Here is a 20,323-nt window from a genome sequence, read left to right on the forward strand (position 1 = left end):
GATGATTGGGATAGGAGGGATGCTGAGGCGGGGAGGAAGACGCTGGAGGCAGATGCTCTAAAGCTTCTTTGGAGGAAGTCGGAGACCCGCGATGGTCAGTGCCGAGTAAACTCTCAGGTCCATAATACATCTGATAGTAGCGATAATAAGGGTGGTAGTAGAATGGGTAAGGAGGAGGATTATGGTAGGGTGATGGAGTGGGGAAGGAGGGTTGTTCAGGACGTGGAGCTGCAGCAGCGTCGGGTCCAGGAGGGGGAGTGGGGGGGGGGGGGGGCTTGGACTGCTGGGGCCACGGGGGCAGAGAGTCTCTTTTTATCACCTACAGTAGCTCTGCTTTTACATCGACATAATTTTGTGTTGAGCAATATTGTTATATAATAGACGTTTATTTGAGGAAATAATCAGCAGATTCATCTTAAGAGTTGCAGCACTGCTTTGCTGATTTCAGATTGTTTTCAAGGTTTGTCATTTCACCTCCCGTACGTCTTGAGCAGATCACTGTTTTACAGTTTACTAGCTTGTGTAATTAGCGTGTGCGGTTGAACAAACCTGTTTATGTGTTTTCTAGGAACCGTCATATAGTCCCTTTATATTGAAGATAAGGAAGACATGTGTTGTTCTGTATGTGTGTAAAGTCTATACTGGGAACAGCGCAGTGGAAATAGACAGTGAAGAAAAACACAGATGGACGCACAAGTATTTCATTCTCCCTCTCACGCTCTCTTTGTGAAGCAAAAATACATCTGTCTATCTGTACTATTCATACTATTCACACAGGGTGGAATAGATGAGAGGTAATGTGAGTGAGATGAATCAACAAAGCCGGGAGTAGTTCATTTGCATGTAAGTAGCCTACTTGTCCCTGAGATACAACTTCCTGGTACATCCGGTTGAATAGTGTACCTAGATTATAATGTGTGTGTGTCTATGGGTGTGTGTGTGTGTGAGCGAGGTAAAGAGAGGCGGAGGGAGAGATGGCACAGAGCATTTCCTGTGTTTTCTGTTTCCTTTCTTTGTTCTAAAGCTGGGGTTTAAGTTTCACATTTTGAAAAAGCCAAAAATGTCCACTAGTCTTTTCATATATATTTTCTTTCTGCGTGATAAACAATTGCAATGGCCTGTTCAGTTTGACTTAACATTGGTCTAGGAATTATTTCGATGTATCATCAAATCTGTTTAAAAATCACACATGGACCGACATTCACATAGTCCGTTAACTGACATTTACTTTTTCACAAATATAACTGCCTTTAACATCCCGTAGCTCTCGTTTGCCTAAAGTTGCTTTGCACAAGGCAGTAAAACAGCCTGATCTCGGCAAGTCTTTTTGAAACTTTCCGCTGGTATTGATGTCTCCATAGCGTTTTCCTCGTTGGCAAAGCATACAGCAATCCGGATCTGATCCATATATAACAGTGGTGGGCCGTCAGGGCCTGCAAGGCCTTCTCTGCTGGCCTAGACAGAATCACAAATGTATAGCTTTTTTATAATTTAATAATTTTTCATAAATACACTACATGTATTATCATTTTTCCCCATTATCTTATTTTCTCATTGCACAGCTACTGTCTTCCTCAGTTGCTCTGCTTCCAATCAGATTTCACCTCTGTGTCTCTAGGTAAGAAGAGAGGCCCGAGGCCTGCAGACTCTCAAGTGCATCCATGTGCAGTTTAAGTGAATGGGGACGATATTGTTGATTGTCATAGTCTTCAACCAATCAGATCTTTAGTTTGACATGTTGGGTGTATTCTTTGACGTGTCAGGGCCTGCTAGCTGGCCTAGCCATACGTGATTGGTCAGTGGGCGAGCGTGACATGGTGGGCGATGACAATCCCAATATCTGCTGCCTCTGTCGAGCGGACATTTTCAGCCCTCAAACGCATTAAAACGTATTCAGGAAATACAACTGGGGAGGCTCGACTGTCTTCACTGGCGTCCATGAATCGAGAAGGACTTCTTACTGGAACTAAAACGCACGGATGTACTGAACAACCGTGAGATTAAACTCTTTATTTACAAAGAAAGGAGGATGGACTTTGTCTTTAAATAGTGGACAGCAGCTTTGGTAAGTGAACTGCTTTTGTTTTTACATCTGCAGTAGCTTTAATATGCTTGTTTATATATTATTATTTGTACAACTTGTTTTTATGAAGATGGATTTTTGTTTGGTTTTATATGTGATAGGAAATATTGTTACGTCCAATGTTGCTCTGGGGACACATTTAGTCGGTGCCAGTGTTGCCAACTTGGCAACTTTCTCGCTAAATCTGGCGACTTTCCAAACCCTCATGGCGACTGTTTTTGTCAAAAGCTACTAGCGACAAATTTAGTGACATTTTCTGGTGTTGTTGGAGACTTTTCTGGTGTTTTGACTCTGACGTGAAAGCACGTACCGCTCTGCACTGTGGTGAACGAGCAGCGGGTGCTCAGTAAAAAAACGGAATAAACTCACTAGCAACACCAGCTGAGATGGTGATGTCATCAAGTACGCTGCTGTTCCAATTGCAGAATGACTGTACTTATTGTGTTAGGACACAAGTATTTACTCCACAAGTACACAAGTCCGTACTTGGCATACTTGGTATTGAGAAAGGCCCTTTCTGTCTGTCTCTCTCTCCCTTTCTACACACTGACACACATACACAAATGACTTGGAGATATTCAGTCAAAGGCATTGTTAGACCTCCTGTCTGTCTGTCTCTTTCTCTCTCTGTCTCTCTCTCTCGCTGTCTCTCTCTTTCTCTGTCGTCTGCAATCTCTCTCTCTCTCTCTCTCACACACACACAAGCCTGTCATTTAATAACCTCTGTGTGTGTGTCAAACATTATGATTCTGTCTTCTCTCCCCCTCTCTCCCCCACCCATTCCCACACGTTCAACATAAAAGCCCCATGGAGTAACTGTGTCTTAACATTAAGCTCAGAATGAGGTTCATGTCAAGCAATGTTATGTTCAAGTCTTTCCATCACAAATACAGAAGTCATTTCCAAAGGTATGTATCGCAAATACAGAAATGATGGGAGTGTTAGCTCCGTCAGTCACACCTCGCAGGCAATGAAATGACCGAGCAGAGTCAAAGGGGTGGGGCAGGGCGGGGCGGGACTGTACAAGTAGCGCGCAGCAGTGAGAAACCTGTAGCTGTTTTTTCTTCACACTGAGGAGAGGAACCGCGAACACCTGCAACAAATCAAGGTATTTATTTGATTTCGCTGTTAACGCCATTCATAGCATGGCTAACGACCTATTTAGAGAGAAAGAGCGCTGTTAAGCCGTTTACATGTCAAATGTAACCCTAAGAGGATGTGAGTACACGCGTGTATATTTAACATACGTATAGCAGACTAAGGAACAGAAGTGATGAGGGCGCCTAATCCGTTTACATTTTACAGACGTCACAAGTACACACTGCAAAACAACCCGCTGCTCCTCATCATGGCACTGGATGGCTCTGGCCTCATCTACAAATATACCCTCTTCATATTCAACCTCATCTTTGCGGTAAGTCTGTCAAATCATAAAAAAAATTATATCTCTTATTTGACTTGGCCTATGTATTGTTTTTTTTTGTGGTAAAATGTCATGAGGGGAAAGCCGAATAGCTTGCATGTTTTGTTTTTTCTGTTGGCAAAAATAAAAATGATTTATCTAGTTCAGGAGGCTGCCATTAGGTTTCGTTTCTGTTGAACAAACACTTTAGACAAATAAGGTTATTTTTAACAGCAGTATTCCCTTAACACAGTAGCAGTTAAAATACAGTTATGATTCTGATAATAGATATTCAGCCGGTGTTCACAACTTTATCTTCATGTGTGTAAGAGATGCAATTTGAAATATACACCTTGAAAACTGCAAACCTATCTACGTCATGTTTTTATATTTGTTAAAGTCTCAGTAGTGATAACTAAATTATATGCTTGTTATATATATTACAAACAAAAACACTTTAAAAACTAAAAAATAATTTAAATTAATAATTTATTTTTAGCTTTTTTTGGTATTTTGGTGCAGACACAAATGCAAAGCTGATTACCGTAATATGTGTGGTATTTGTTGTAAATGTACGTTGGTACATAGAGGGTGATAAGAAGCTGTACTTGGAGGGACTTAGGACCCAGGGGAATGTAGGTGAAGCATGGGAACCTGGAGGGAGTCTGTACCGTGGCAGTAACGTGCATGAGGAAGTTATGCACCATCGGTGACGGAGTGAAGGGGGGTTCTGGACCGGGCGTGTCACGTGGGGGGGGGGGGGGGGGGGGCAGCATCAGCAGCAGGAAGAGAAGGAAGAGACGCACACAAACTGTTCACCGCTCGCTGCCCGTTCTTGTTAAAAATGTCTGCTTAATAATTTAAAAAAAAACCTGCGTTAACGCGCGATAATATAATTGTCGGCGTTAATTAATGAATGCGTTAACGCGATAATAACGCGTTAACTTGCCCAGCACTAGAATAAACACCACATCTGACTCAACCATGTACCGAACATTAAATGAGCTGGAAGACATAGAAAAGAGGAAATTGAACCTAATTGTTTTCAATCTACCAGAATCCACAACCCAGGAGGAGACATCCAGGCTGTCCAAACCTTAAACAAAGATGAATTCAAACTAATCGTTAGAATCAACAAAGTAACACGATTCGGAACATTTGATAAGGACAAATGGAGGCTACTGAAGATTGAACTAGAGACTTTGAGCGAGAAGAAACAAATCTTAGCAAGGGCCGCTGAGCTTCGCAAAAGCGCTAATGATGTCTGCAACCAGGTGTATATCCGTCCGGACTTAACTAAAAAACAACTCGAGGCCTCAAAAAACTGGAGAGCGTCCCAACAGGAGACTCGCCTGGCAAACCTGTCCAAACACTGGGTAATCAAGCGAGGAAGGATAGTCGAGGCTCCAGGAAACACAAAAGCAGTAACACCAGTTCAGACCTAAACAGATGTAAACCCCCACCAGTCCAAACCAACTGCAAACTAGGAAATCTTAAGGCTTACTATACCCATACGGACAATTCGGTCATGAGCAAATATGATGAACTTTTAACACCCGTAAACACACATGACTTCAGGATTATTTGCCTTACCGAAACCAAACCAAAAATAGGACAAACACCTGACTTGTCTACTCTGAGCATCCCAGGTTACGACCTGTTTACAAGTGACATGTCCGCAACCAACACGAGGGATACGTGTATCTACACCAAGACCAATCTTAAAACCAGGCAAATCCATCCAGACGTGCACGGGCCGCATAAAGACAGCACTTGGGTGACCATCAAAGGGAAAGACCACAGTGACCTACTAATAGGATCCATCTACCATAGCAGAAGCCCATCGATTGCTATCCCACACGATGACGATCTTCATGCAACTCTACAGTGGGCAGCGTCAACTCCCCACACACACAAACTTCTAGTCGGTGACTTTAACCACCCAGACGTGTTATGGTCCCCTACACCCGAACTTCTGGAAAACGCAAGTCCCAGCGGCCCAGCCACTAAGTTCATCGAGTGTATCAGGGACTGTTATTACCACCAGCAAGTCACTCAGCCTACCAGATATCAGGCCGGCCAAGCACCCACTAGAGATGACTTGATCTTTACCAATGAAGGCGAAATTGTTAAACACGATTAAACACATGTTCAAGTCCTTAGACCAAACTTAATTTCTTCACCTGTACAAATCCTTGGTACGTCCACACCTCGAGTACACCGCAGTCGTCTGGTCGCCCAAACTCAAGCGGGACAAAGATGCCCTGGAACAAGTTCAGAGACGCGCCACAAGACTAGTTTATGGCCTCTCCAACCTCTCATACCCAGAAAGACTCGCTAGCCTCAACTTGCAAACACTAGAATTGTGACGGCAACGAGCCGACATGGTTAAAACATTTAAGATACTGAAAGGAATTGACAGCGTACAGTCTGACAGATGTTGTAATGTACGTGGCAACAGTATGTTCAAGAAATCCCTTAGCACCACTACGAGAGGCCACGACCTGAAACTACAGGTACAGCACCAGCCTGGTCCACGGAAACCTTTTTTTGCAAGCAGAACAACACCAATATGGAACAGCCTGAGTCAAGAAACAGTCAGTGCCTCCTCAGTTAACACATTCAAGACCAGCCTAGGGAGAGAATGGCAACATCATCAAAGTCTACATCAATACATATTCTCCTACTAGTTCACCGTCCAGTCTCACGTATTGCGTTAATACAATTAACAAACCTTGAGACTCAACGGATTTCGGATGAGGATCAAGCCACCACCTTGGTAAAGGGTCTCAATACTCTAACGGGTAGCTAATGACCTTTATGAAAGGTAATCTACAGGTTTGAAGATGTGAAAAAACACGTAACCAGGATATTTTACTGCACGTTGAGACTGGGGTTTTAATTGGTTATTTCTGTGTTTCGGCAGTTGGTGGGGTTTGCATTTTTGGGTATCGGCCTGTGGCTGAGGTTCAGCGACGGCACCAGAGGCATCTTCGAAATAGACACCAGAGGCATCTTCGAAATAGACACCAGAGGCATCTTCGAAATAGAGGCCCTCAACTCGAGCGTATTTGTGACGGGTCAGTACTGTTTTTTGCTACGCAAATTTGTATCATTCCTCCAAAAATAACCGCACGAGGATATTTTGCCTCTGACACGCATTCGATCACACATCTGTGTTTCTCTCTTTGTGTTTTTATCAGCTGTGACTGTCCTGATAGCTCTCGGCTCAGTGATGCTGATCGTGGTGGCGTTCGGATACTACGGCACCTGCAATGAGAAAAGATCTGCTCTGCAAGTGGTGAGACATCTTTGCACGTTAACTTCCTTGTAATGTGGGGCAACGGCCAAATTTCTTGTTTTTTTCTCCTGTTGTGTGATCACAACAGCCTGCCGAACACAATGTACACACCGTTACTAGCGCGGAACTATTTCTGCTTTTATCTGGGAAAAGGAAACAGAGGATGTTCAGTTTTGTCCGTTACACCTCCAGAAATGAAGGACAAAATAATCAGAATCAGAATCAGCTTTATTGGCCATGTATGCGTACGCATACATTGAATTTGTCTCCGGTTTCCACTCCTCTCTTAATGTACATACACTATTTTGCAATAAACAAGAAAAAATATATAAAGAATAAAAAAGGGCAGCAAAAAAGTAGAACAGATGTAGGTATAAACATTTAACAGCTATATACAATATAAGTATAAATATATATAAAAAAAAAAAAGTTTATATATATATATATATATATACACACACACACGTGAACATAAACCTATAAACAATGGCAATGGAATTGAGGTGATAGTGCAAATGGTGGTAATAGTGCAAACAGAGGTAGTAGTGCAATATGACTTATTTATTGTTCAGTGGAAAGAAGCTGTTCCTGTGTCTGGTGGTTTTGGTGTACAGAGCCCTGTAGCGCCTACCAGAGGGGAGGAGTTGGAACAGCTAGTGTCCAGGGTGTGAAGGGTCTGCAGTGATCTTTCCAGCCCGTTTCCTGACTCTGGAGGTGAACAAGTCCAGGATGGGGGGCAGGCTGGAGCCAATGATTCTCTCTGCAGACCTGACAATCCGTTGTAGCCTGTTTCTGTCCTGTTTGGTGGCCGATCCAAACCACACAGTAATAGAGGAACAGAGAACAGACTGGATGATGGCTGAGTAAAACAGGATCAGCAGCTCCTGAGGCAGGTTGAACTTCCTGAGCTGGCGCAGGAAGTACAACCTCTGCTGGGCCTTTTTTCTGATGGTGACGATGTTGGGAGCCCACTTCAGGTCCTGGGAGATTGTGGATCCCAGAAACTTGAAGGTCTCCACAGCGGACACAGTGTTGTTGAGTATGGTGAGGGGGGAGCAGTGTTGGGGGGCTCCTCCTGAAGTCCACTGTCATCTCCACAGTTTTGAGCTTGTTTAGCTCCAGGTTGTTCTGACCACACCAGAGGACCAGCTGTTCAACCTCCTGTCGGTACGCAGACTCATCACCGTCCCTGATGAGGCCGATGACCATTGTGTAGTCTGTGAACTTCAGGAGTTTAACAGATGGGTCCTCTGAGGTGCAGTCGTTTGTGTAGAGGGAGAAGAGCAGTGGGGAGAGCACACACCCCTGGGGGGCACCAGTGCTGATAGTCCGGGTGCTGGATGTGATTTTTCCCAGCCTCACCTGCTGCGTCCTGTCAGTCAGGAAGTTTGTGATCCACTGACAGGTGGATTCCGGCACAGTGAGCTGGAAGAGTTTGGGTTGGAGTATTGCTGGGATGATGCTGAGCTGAAGTCCACAAACAGAACCCTTGCATATGTCCCTGGGAAGTCGAGGTGTTGCAGCATGTAGTGCAGTCCCATACTGACTGCATCATCCACCGACCTGTTTGCACGGTAGGCAAACTGCAGCGGGTCCAGCAGGGGTCCTGTGATGTTCTTCAGATGGGTCAACATCAGTTTCTCAAAGGATTTCATGACCACAGACGTCAGGGCGACATGCCTGTAGTCATTTAATCCTGTGATGGAGGATTTCTTGGGAACCGGGATGATTGTGGAGCGTTTGAAGCAGGAGGGGACTTCACAGAGCTCCAGTGATCGGTTGAAGATCTGCGTGAAGATGGGGGCCAGCTGGTCAGCACAGACTTTCAGGCGCGAGGGTGACACACCGAGAAAAAGTACGAGAGAGCGCAGTACCGAGGCTGCGATCCGCGGCGCCATCTTGATCTTGAATAATACAATATTTTGAATCCCCCTACAAGGTAGTATTCTATATTACAATACGCTGACTTAAGTTTTCATGAACATGAATATTTCTATGAAATGAGGCCAACAAATGTTCACAAAAGGCCTGTTAATATTGACAAACTATTCTATTTCCTAATTCAGTACAATTTTGAATCCCAATTTGACTTTCAGTGAACAATCTTTCGGGGTCAATTTTCCAAATGTTTGTATCTCACCGGATGTTTAGAAGTCTATCTGGATCAATCAGGTCCTTCAGGATGCCAGTGAAGACAATCAGGAGCCGCGGATCTCTCTTAATTTTATCTGGAGGTAGAGGCAGAAGAAGTCTCCTTCTGGAGGGCCAGTTCCCCGACCGCTGTTGGCTCCTGACGATCTTTTAAGTGATCCTGTTCGTGACGCCAAGCTTGTGGTGGAAAAAAACATTTAATAGTACCGAGTGAGTCCTATGATACTGAAATTAAGAAACATTGACAAAAGATAAGACAAAAGGTTGTGTACGACTTTTAAATGATTTAAGCACAGATTGGAGTAGGAGGAGTCATTACTAGGACATCTGGACAGCACTAATGGTATCTAAGATGACAATATCATGTCCTTGATTACGACACACACACAGTATTACTCAACCTGAGAGGACCCTCACTGACCATGTCTGACATTCATTAATCTTGTTGAAACAAAAAGGGCCAAAACACTGAGTGTTCTGACAATAAAAACAGATAGATAAGTCACAGTGGAAATTTGCCATCACACTGTAATCCAGCAAAGACATTTAAACAGCGACCAATTGCAACATTTTATTTCGAATCGAGAATATAAAGCAGATTTCAGGCATAGGGCAACTAATAAATAGAGAATTCCCTTTTAATCTACACATCCCACTGGTTAAAACAAAATACATGCATACAGTTGCATATCTTTGTTGTGATGCATATGCATAGTAGTGGAAAATGGTGTGTTATGTTGTTTGGTTATTTGTTTCTTATCACTTTATTAACATGAGATTTTCTAATCCGGTTTCATTACCTCCCCTCCTCCTTTCAGTTCTCTTTCCTTCTGTTCATTCTGGCGGTGGCTGAAGTTGCTGTCGGAGTGGTTGGTTATTCCAATAAGGATGAGGTAAGAGGAGAAATGGAAAAGAAGGGGAGGAGCACAAAAAAAGCAAGAATAGTCAAAGAAGTAATCATAAATACTCCATATTTACTGTCATGATATTATGTTTTAATTTGTATTATTAAGGTTGGAAGGAAAATTGTGGAGTTTTACTCTAGCATGTATGATCTGTATGTGACTGGCGGAGGAACAGACCAGGTCTTTGGTGTCATTCTTACATTCATCCACAATCGGGTAAGCAAAAACTTTTATTTCCTTCCTTCCTATTTGACCAGTGGCGGGCCGTGCATTTTATACCTGGACCTTCAGTGCTGTCCTACTACAGTTGAACCATCTCCTAATAACCTCATTATGACGCCACAGCTACGGGTTATTATTTGTTTCTAGGGGTGTAACAATACACGTATTCGTATTATCCGTATGGGATTTGGCCGTAGAGATTTTTAGAGGACTTTTCCCCTTTGATTCTGGCCCAATCCCAATGTCCCCCCTTACGGACTCACGGACTTTGAGGCGCGCTCCCGCGATGTCCGTGAGGGTTTAGGGAAGTCCCACTGTCAAATCGTCAAGTGTTTGAGGCTCTCTTGCAGACATTTTGAGCCATTTATGAACCCTTTCCTAAGGGAATTACCCACAAATCAATGCAATGTGACGTGAAACACGGGGTAACCAGTGGACGCATGGAGACGTAAAATAAAAGGTAAACAAAGAGGACGGCTCACATGTGTTCAGCCTGTCATATTAAATTTACTCAGAAACATTAAGGGTTAAAGATGGAACAAAAAATAAACATGAAATCAGGAGATATTTATTCATTTATTCATCAAATATTTGATTTTGTCATTGAAGCTGTTTTGACAAAAATGAGATTATATGAAGTTACCTCTCATTTTGTGAGGAAAGAGCCTGGAAGACGTTCAAATCAGCGAGTACAAAGTATAAAATAAATACCTACAATTATACATCAAATTCTTTGTCATTTACATGGTAACGTGATATGTTGCAGCAAAGTGCTGTCCCATTCCTATTTACACCATTTCAAGCCCTCACAGTCTCTCACACTCACCCACTTACCAGGTGACGTCAGTAAGTCCTTGAGGGTTTAGGGGGGACATTGAGATTGGGTCTCCTCCTCTCTCACCCACCCAGTCCGACCCTTTCAAAATAAAAGCCACTTGGAGTAACTGTATCTTAACATGAAGCTCAGAATGAGCTTCATGTTAAGAAATGTTAAGTTCAAGTCTTTCCATCACAAATACAGAAATGTCATTTCCAAAGTTATATATCTCAAATACAGATGTATATCTCATTTCAAAAGTCATGTCATTTGCCCCAATCACCATGAACAGTGACACACACGCATGCGTTGTCAATTATGTGTTTCTATGAAGCAATAGCTGCTCTCAAGTTCAAGATTGTCCATCACAAATACAAGATTCAATCCAAGAATATGAATCTAAAATGCAAAAATAACAGAAATGATATCTCAATTCAACCTCAATGATACTACTTGAGGTTCAAATATTTTCACTCTGGGCCACATCAGCATCACGGTTGCCCTCAAAGGGCCGGTTGTAAATGTAAGACAGTGTAAATGTAACTACTCCTAACATATTGTTTAATAACTGTCTCTGCATTATTGTTTATTCAAGTGTAAAAATATTGTACATGCTGTTACAGTGCCTTGCATAAGTATTCACCCCCCTTGGATGTTTTCCCCTTTTGTTGCTTTTATACATGAAATCATGGTCAATATAATTTGGCTTTTTTGTCAAGAATTTACAAAAAAAGCTTCTTTCATGTCAAAGTGAAAACGGATTTTTACAAACTAATGTCAATTAATTACAAATATATAGTGTAAAATAAGTGTTTGCATAAATATTCTCCCCCTTTAAAGTGACTGACCTAATTCAACAGAAGTCCAGCTAGTTGATGCCAGCAGTGTCACAAGTAGTGAAATGGAGATGACCTGAGTGCAGTTGATGTGTGTCAAGTGATTGTAGTATAAACACACCTGTGTCTGGGAGGTCCAGTCTCTGGTTCATCAGTATTCCTGCTACAATTGCAACATGAAGACAAAATAACACTCCAAGCAACTCAGAGAAAAGATCATTGAAAAGTACAAGTCAGGAGATGGCTACAAAAAGATTTCCAACTCACTGGACATCCCACAGAGTTCAGTTCAGTCCATCATTAAGAAATGGAAGGAGTATGGCACTTGTTTAAATCTCCTAGAGCTGGCCGTCCTCACAAACTGAGTGACCGGGCAAGAAGAGGACTGATGAGGGAGGCCACCAAGACACCTAGGACCACTCTGAAGGTGTTCAAAGCTTCAGTGGCTCAGATGGGAGAGACTGTACATACAGCAACTGTTGCCCGGGTTCTTCACCAGTCGAAGCTGTATGGGAGAGTGGCAAAGAGAAAGACACTGTAGAAAGAATTTGCCCAAAGGCATGTGGGAGACTCCAAGGTCAATTGGAAGAAGGGTCTTTGGTCTGATGAGACAAAAATTGAGCTTTTTGGCCATCAGACTAGACGCTATGTTTGGTGAACACCAAACACTGCACATCACCACAAACACACCATGTCCACCGTGAAGCATGGTGGTAGCAGCATCATGCTCTGGGGATACTTCTCAGCCGCAGGCCCTGGAAGGCTTGTAAAGGTAGAGGGGAACATGAATGCAGAAAAATATCCCCAAATCCTGGAGGATAATCTGACTCAGTCTGCAAGAGAACTACGACTTGGGAGAAGATTTATTCTCCAGCAAGACAACGAGCCCAAGCATACAGCAAAAGCTACAGAGAATGGTTCAAAGACCACATGGTGAATGTTCTGGAGTGGCCAAGTCAAAGCCCAGACCTCAATCCAATCCAGAATCTGTGGCTGGACTTGAAAAGAGCTGTTCACGCCCGATACCTGAGTAACCTGACAGAGCTTGAGCTGTTTTGAAGAATAATAGAGAAAAATCTTAGTGTCCAGATGTGCCAGCCTGTGATTGCAGCCAAAGGTGCATTCACTAAATACTGACCTGGAGGGGGTGAATATTTATGCAATCATTTACTTTACCTTATATATTTTTAATTAATTGATATTATTTTGTAAAAATCTGTTTTCACTTTGATATTAAAGAGTTTTTCTTTTGCAAATTCTTGTCAAAAAAAGCCAAATTATATTGACCATGATTTCATGTATAAAAGCAACAAAAGGATGAAACATCCAAGGGGGGTGAATACTTATGCAAGGCACTGTATATAAATGTAAAAATATATTTCAGCACATTTCTGTTATAACTTAAATCCTTTTAATTTAGGGTTAATAAACCCACATTACTCTATCAAACTTTTAAAGAAAATATCAAAGCCAAATATCAAACAAGTTATTAACTTTGTTCAATGCTTAAAATCCTTTCAAGGGTGCGTTTGCACAATCCCACGTGAAGTATTTCATCTGTTTTACAGTCACATTTAAAGTAGTCTTCAATGTACTCACAATACATTTCCATGTCACATGTAGGGTAACCAGCCAAAGAGCTGCTTCTGTGACTGTTGTGTTTAAGTATCTCATCATTTTGATTTTCTATCTCATAATTTCAACAATGGGAATCTTTTTATTATCAAGTCTGGATCAAGCCGGATTCGGTCCGCGGGCCTTGAGTTTGACACCCCTGTTCTAGTTGAACTATTCAAATTCATACTCTTGGAAAAATACTCTTTTTAAAAAGTCAGTTTTTATTTCATATTGACGTTTTCTCACCGACACTTCTATTTCATGTCTAGTTTTATTTCACTCAGCTGGTTTATTATCTAGACTGGGTTGAGAGCTTTAATTATGACTTAGCATTAAATTGAAGAGTTAGCAGTGTTAGCTAGCTCCTGTTGGCTTGAGCGACCACAGAGAAAGACTCCGGTGTCTCTCTCTCCGTCTCTCTCTCGGGGACATCTTCACAAATAAAACTAATTAACCAGCTAACGTGTCACAGCAGCGGCTAGATAAGTGTTGCAGTGTAACTTTGACATTGTTGTTGTTTTAGCTAACAGGTGCTAACTGGCTAAATCTGGTTGCAGTCGTTTATCTCGCTAGTTAGAGGCTGGGGCCGTGTGACAACACCGAAGGGAAAAGTGACATTATGAAATAAAAAATGACCTAATGCTAAAAAATATATATATATTTCATAATAATTTAAAATTTCTTAAATGATTGCACTATTTGTATATTTTAGACAATTTATTCACATTTATTTCATAATTACTCCTTTATTTAATGTTTAGCTCTTTGGGGCTCCATTTTAATGATATGAAGTGAGACATCAAAAATGATCGTTCATTTTGAGTGTTCTTATCCTGCTTTCATCTCCCTCCTGTGTAGCTTCACTGCTGTGGAGTGACCGGGGTACCGCTGGTAGAGTTGGTTAAACACACCTGTCCCGAACCGGACGGTTTCTTTGAGCATGTCAAGATGGATGTAAGTTGGTGCCAAGAAAGCTGTTGTGATGAACATGATGTATGTGTTAAGATGTGTATGGTTTTGAGTTCACCTTTGCGTTATCTGTGTTCTCTTAGCACACTAGTTCAATGTAGGATGGCTGAGGATAAATAAACCCCCTTTCTTGTTGCCGCCACTGGAAACTGAGCGGCTGTATTCTGTCGACTCCGGGATGCTAACAGTTTCTCCTGTCTTGTTGCTACAGAGTTGTCCTGAAGCCATCCTAAGTGTCTCTTACACTATCGGTGAACTGGTGATGGGCATCTTTTTTGGAACTGCAGCTCTTTTGGTAAGAAAATGTGTTGCTTGCTGCTGAGTCAATCAGGAGCCAGATACAGATCATTTGCTTTGTTTTGCTTCGATTGGCTCATAGATAAAGCAGGTATGGCAGCCTACAGGTACAAAGGCTGAGTGTTATGCGCCTGCTACAGTCTCACATAGCTTGCTAGCGCGGCTTTCGACTCATAATGTAGTAATAAGTGAAACCATATTCTGAGCCGCCTCACCACAACTTCCTGTTCACTGTAAAGTGCTTTGAATATTGTCATGCCTGAAAACCAATAACAATGAGCCTTATTTATACTGTATTGAAGACAACACAGTCCATAGTATAAAAACCATCCAGTGTTTAATTAGCATCAAATTACAGTCAAAACTGACTGCTGTGGGGGACAAGGAGGAAAAGTGAGACCGATATCTTTTATATTTAGTGTCTTGCCTTTACACAAGCTTAATTTTGTCTTCTGCTCTTGTTGTTCATAAAGTATATGACCGTGTTTCTAATCACTCTAAATCCCCCTCGTCTCTCTTAACCAATCGTCCTCCCCCTGTCTTGCTTTCACTCTTTTCATTCTCCCCATCCTTGGTGCCCAAAGTTCATAGCTCTGATTTGCAGCATAATCCTCATTAGAAAGCTACGTCTGTCTGAATCACCTGTTCAGTGCATCATCCTGACTCAGTCCACTTCTGTCCTGGCTAACCCTATCCCTCAGCACGGATTTGTCTCCACCTCCTACGCCTACCCAGTCGTCTCCACCTCCTACCCAGTCGTCTCCACCTCCTACCCTAACCCAGTCGTCTCCACCTCCTACCCAGTCGTCTCCACCCCCTACCCAGTCATCTCCACCTCCTACCCTAACCCAGTCGTCTCCACCCCCTACCCAGTCGTCTCCACCCCCTACCCAGTCGTCTCCACTGCCTACCCTGACCCAGTCGTCTCCACCTTCTACCCAGTCGTCTCCACCCCCTACCCTGACCCAGTCGTCTCCACCTCCTACCCTGACCCAGTCGTCTCCACTGCCTACCCTAACGTCTCCACCCCTAACCCTGACCCAGTCGTCTCCACTGCCTACCCTAGCGTCTCCACCCCTAACCCTGACCCAGTCGTCTCCACTGCCTACCCTAACGTCTCCACCCCTAACCCTGACCCAGTCGTCTCCACCTCCTACCCTGACCCAGTCGTCTCCACCCCCTACCCAGTCGTCTCCACCCCCTACCCTGACCCAGTCGTCTCCACCTCCTACCCAGTCGTCTCCACCCCCTACCCTGACCCAGTCGTCTCCACTGCCTACCCTAACGTCTCCACCCCTAACCCTGACCCAGTCGTCTCCACTGCCTACCCTAACGTCTCCACCCCTAACCCTGACCCAGTCGTCTTCACCCCTCTCTCTGCGGCTAACATTCCTTTGGCTTAGTCCTAGTGCGCTCTTGTTGGATTTCACTCCCACTCTGTCTTGATTTGATTCCATGACGCTCTAGCATAGAGAATACACATCTATGTTTTTATCCATTCTCTTCACTGCTGAACATGTTCAGCTCCTCTCTGTATGGCGTCTCCAGCTCGCTTTAAAAGGAAAACTCCACCCTTTTTAAAGGACCTAAGGCACGATTATGACAACACTCCATCTTTTGGAACCGTTGTTGAATTTTGTTTAAATCCCACAGGTTATTGGTCAAATGCTGATATTCCAAGACATTGAGACATTTTTGTTAAATTAAAGAGCAAAGGCTTCTTATTAAGCCAATAATATTGCACACGTTTCACAGATTATGCATCACTACATAAAAAAGCTATAACATTATTTTTTATTGTTGACCCATCAGTGAAGGTTTTTTATTATATTATTTAATCTGTATCTATACCGTTAAAGAATAAATATCCAGGGTTGGATTTTTCCTTTAAACCTCTACATCATTTAACATTTTCCTCACACAAATTCTAAAATTAACATACAAGTGGCTGCATGCAAATTGAAAGCATGGGCTGGTGCCGCTCTCACATTAACCCATTCGGTGGCTGGTTTAATCCTGGAGGGGCTAACGAGCGGGAAGCAGGTTCCTCTCTTCCTGTCTGCATCACAGATTATCGCCCTGGTCTGCGCCATTATCCTCCTGAAACGGACCAAGAGAGACCAGCAGGTCTCAGCACCGTGTACTAACAAGAGGATTCGGTTGGACCCTCCTCTGCCTCACCGACGACGGCCATCGCTGGAATTCAGGCTCAACCAGCAAATGAGTGTTTACATATGTGTCTCTGTATGTATGTTTGTTTATTTTTCAGGGACAATGCACACCAATCAACAGTTGAACTGTAAGTGAGCCAGAGTGGCTCATTTTCATCTGCTGTGAACTACTACACTAGTTTTAGAACTGAATTCAAAATCCTAAAACACACCGTTTATAATGTGACCTGTTGTAAGTGAACGACACTGCTGCTGAGGTTTTTGTGCTTTTGTCGGTTGTCTACATATGAAATAGTTAAATATTGACTGAGCCACTGGCAAATAGCACCGCTTGAATTCGTATTGTGTTTAAAATGCAAAAACTGAACATTATCTTCAAAATCCATTTCAAAATTATTTCAAGTGTTTATTTAAGGTTAAATCACATGACATCGTTGAAATGAAGTTTCACTTTAAGTTTTCACTTTATCCTAACTTTATTGTAACTGTAAATTTTCATGCTGTAGAGGTGTGATGTCACAAGAGTCGTTTATACGTTGCTTTAGTTTTGCAAAGATTGCATTCCGTGTCATTTCTTCCAGTTGTTGTTGCACCCAGAGGGCCACAGGTCAGAAAATAAAGTCTTCTTGTGTGTGACAGAAATATTCTGCATGCTTCCCTCAGTCATCAGGTACTGTTTGAGGCTGTTAAACTGACTGTAAACATGCCTGTAAACATGCCGAGTGCTTTAAAGCTGTGCTGCCTTCCTGTAAACGCTGGGACACATCTTGCTGTTAAGAGACATTAGTTCAACTTTTCATTCCTGCCAAAAGCCTTTCGGACCAAATGGAAGTACATTAAGGGTCCTGTTTAGAAAGAAGACAGCTGAATTGTTTGTGTATCGCTTGTTTTCTTTCCCGTACCACTGTAGTACTATTTGCATTGCATTATATTGTTTTTACATTCACACGTTTTTGAATAAATATTCTATCGAGGGCTTTTCCTCTCCTCTTCACTAAGACTTGTGTATCGGTTATTCCCATGAAACAAAACAAGAGTGCAGCTGTGTAAGAGTGTTTATTTCATTGCTCACGCGTCACTGTTGGGACCTGTGAGGAAAAAAGAAGTTCATGTTAAAGTTCTCGAGACTGACTGGGCCTGATGCTTATAAAGCTCTTTGGTGAAATATGATGACTACATTGGGTAATGTAAACTATGCAGCCACAATACATCTCGTACATTCAACAGGAATCCATCTGTGCAGCTTTAGTGTAGAAGATTCTCAGTGGATCACAGACTTATTGTTGGAGGGACAATAGTTCTTTGTTGAGTTAGACTTTCCAAGTCTGGAACCCACAAGTCTACAAATTATAAAAAAATATATAAACACTCACCGGCCACTTTATTAGGCACACCTGTTCAATGGCTTGTTAACACAAATGGCTAATCAGCCAATCACATGGCAGCAACTCAATGCATTTAGGCATCTATAGACGTGGTGAAGACTACTTGCTGAAGTTCAAACCGAGCATCAGATTGGATGGTCTGAGCATTTCAAAAACTGCTGATCTACTGGGATTTTCAAGCACAACCATCTCTAGGGTTTACAGAGAATGGTCCGAAAAAGAGAAAATATCCAGTGAGCGGCAGTTGTGTGGATGAAAATGCCTTGTTGATGTCAGAGGTTAGAGGAGAATGGACGGAGTGGTTCGAAATGATAAAAAGGCAACTGAAATAACCACTCGTTACAACCAAGTTATGCAGAACACCATCTCTGAACACACACAACACGTCCAACCTTGAAGCAGACGGGCTACAGCAGCAGAAGACCACACCGGGTGCCACTCCTGTCAGCTACGAACAGGAAACTGAGGCTACAATTCGCACAGGCTCACCAACATTTGGACAATAGAAGTTGCCTGGTCTGATGAGTCTCGATTTCAGCTGCGACATTCAGATGGTAGGGTCACAATGTGTTGTAAACAACATGAAAGCATGGATCCATCCTGCCTTGTATCAACGATTCAGGCTGCTGGTGGTGGTGGTGTAATGGTGTGGGGGATATTTTCTTGGCACACTTTGGGCCCCTTAGTACCAATTGAGCATCGGCCACGGCCTACCTGAGTATTGTTGCTGACCATGTCCATCCCTTTATGACCACAGTGTACCCATCTTCTGATGGCTACCTCCAGCAGGATAGTGCACCGTGTCACAAAGCTCAAATCATCTCCACAGTCACTACATTTAAATCCAATAGAGCACCTTTGGGATGTGGTGGAACGGGAGATTCGCATCATGGATGTGCAGCCGACAAATCTGCAGCAACTGCGTGATGCCATCATGTCAATATGGACCAAAATCTCTGAGGAATGTTTCCAACACCTTGTTGAATCTATGCGACGAAGAATTATAGCAGTTCTGAAGGCAAAAGGGGGTCCAACCCGGTACTAGCAAGGTGTACCTAATAAAGTGGCCGGTGAGTGTATATAATCAATGTATAAGAACCTTGTTGGACTACTGGACCAACTAGTTCCTCTTATGTTTCCACTGTGTTAAACTTACTGCTGATGCAGCGTACAGTGCAGTCACCATCTGCAGCAGAGCACACTTCTGTCGAGCACAAGAAGTAGATCTGAGGAGAAAAAAATGAAGAAATGGTTTTATGGCACAATTACACTAATCCTAGTCTACATGTAGCCACCACTATGGATGGTCTTTAGGGTAGCCTGAACTTCAAAGACAACAATAGATGTTTACTTGTATGAGCATGTTAAGTGGGAGGTACCTCTGGGTCCTCCAGGTGAGAGTATCCTCCTTCAGCCGTGTATGGGGGACTTTCTGAGTGCAGAGACAGGAAGCCAGAGATAGTGAACCTCCAGATGTGGTGGGGGTCAGGGCGTGGGGAAGGAAGCGGCTCTGAATCACCTCGGCTGGGACAGCTGAACACACAGCGGTGAGAGCACAGCTACAACTGAAAATCTCTACAGGAGAACTTTGTAAATGGCTCCTCAGACTTCATTAGAATTCAATGAAAATACAAATTATATCGGTATCTAATACAAGCAATTAATTTCTGTACAACATACCCATCATAGACCAGCATCCAGCTGGCGTATGGAGCTTGAGTGTAAGCCAGGCAGGAGTGGACCAGCAGCACCAGGCCGGGCTCGGGGGGGTCCAGCAGGCTCACCTCCACATAGACTGGTCTGCCTCGCAGGAGGCTGAGAGGAAGGTGAGCCTCGGGGTGGAAGCTGGTGAAGGACTCGTCTACGAGGAAGAGATCATTGGAACAGTATTACGGTGCTGTGAGGCATGATGGGCCATTTAAAAGAGAATACAGAGAAGACGATCACCTGTGGCAATTCTCAGTAGCACAGCGACAGTGGCTGGTGTAGAGTGAACGGGAGGTGGAGGAGGTTGACCCATCACATGGAGCTTCACTTCACCTGGAGAACCCGGGGAGGAGCTACATTCCACCATCAGCCTGTGGATCAACAGAGTGGCTGCAGCGTGTCTCAATATCCAAAACTAAGCTGAGCATCTTTGACAGACGGCAATTATTTCACGACGTGT

General features: G+C 43.2%; 2 protein-coding genes across 2 annotated transcripts; one reads left to right on the forward strand and one right to left on the reverse strand.

Moving 5' to 3' along the window:
- Positions 1–3,428: 3,428 nt before the first annotated feature.
- Positions 3,429–17,452, forward strand: LOC142945260 (CD9 antigen-like). Its single transcript, XM_076086680.1, has 10 exons — positions 3,429–3,497; positions 6,412–6,463; positions 6,512–6,565; positions 6,689–6,786; positions 9,756–9,830; positions 9,951–10,058; positions 14,193–14,288; positions 14,515–14,598; positions 16,671–16,727; positions 17,435–17,452. The coding sequence occupies exons 1-10, from the start codon at positions 3,432–3,434 to the stop codon at positions 17,450–17,452; spliced, it is 708 nt and encodes a 235-aa protein (XP_075942795.1). The 5' UTR covers positions 3,429–3,431.
- A 359-nt stretch (positions 17,453–17,811) lies between these two features.
- LOC142936470 (zona pellucida sperm-binding protein 1-like) lies at positions 17,812–20,323 on the reverse strand. The gene is made up of 5 exons (XM_076080069.1): positions 20,104–20,323; positions 19,837–20,017; positions 19,536–19,689; positions 19,313–19,382; positions 17,812–17,859 (listed from the first exon to the last, which is right to left on the reverse strand). Exons 1-5 carry the CDS (start codon positions 20,228–20,230, stop codon positions 17,840–17,842), a joined length of 552 nt encoding a protein of 183 aa, XP_075936184.1. The 5' UTR covers positions 20,231–20,323; the 3' UTR covers positions 17,812–17,839.

Source organism: Anarhichas minor, unplaced genomic scaffold (genome assembly GCF_050575085.1).
Source record: "Anarhichas minor isolate MPS153535 unplaced genomic scaffold, ASM5057508v1 ptg000007l, whole genome shotgun sequence".
NCBI classification, from domain to species: Eukaryota; Metazoa; Chordata; class Actinopteri; order Perciformes; family Anarhichadidae; genus Anarhichas; species Anarhichas minor.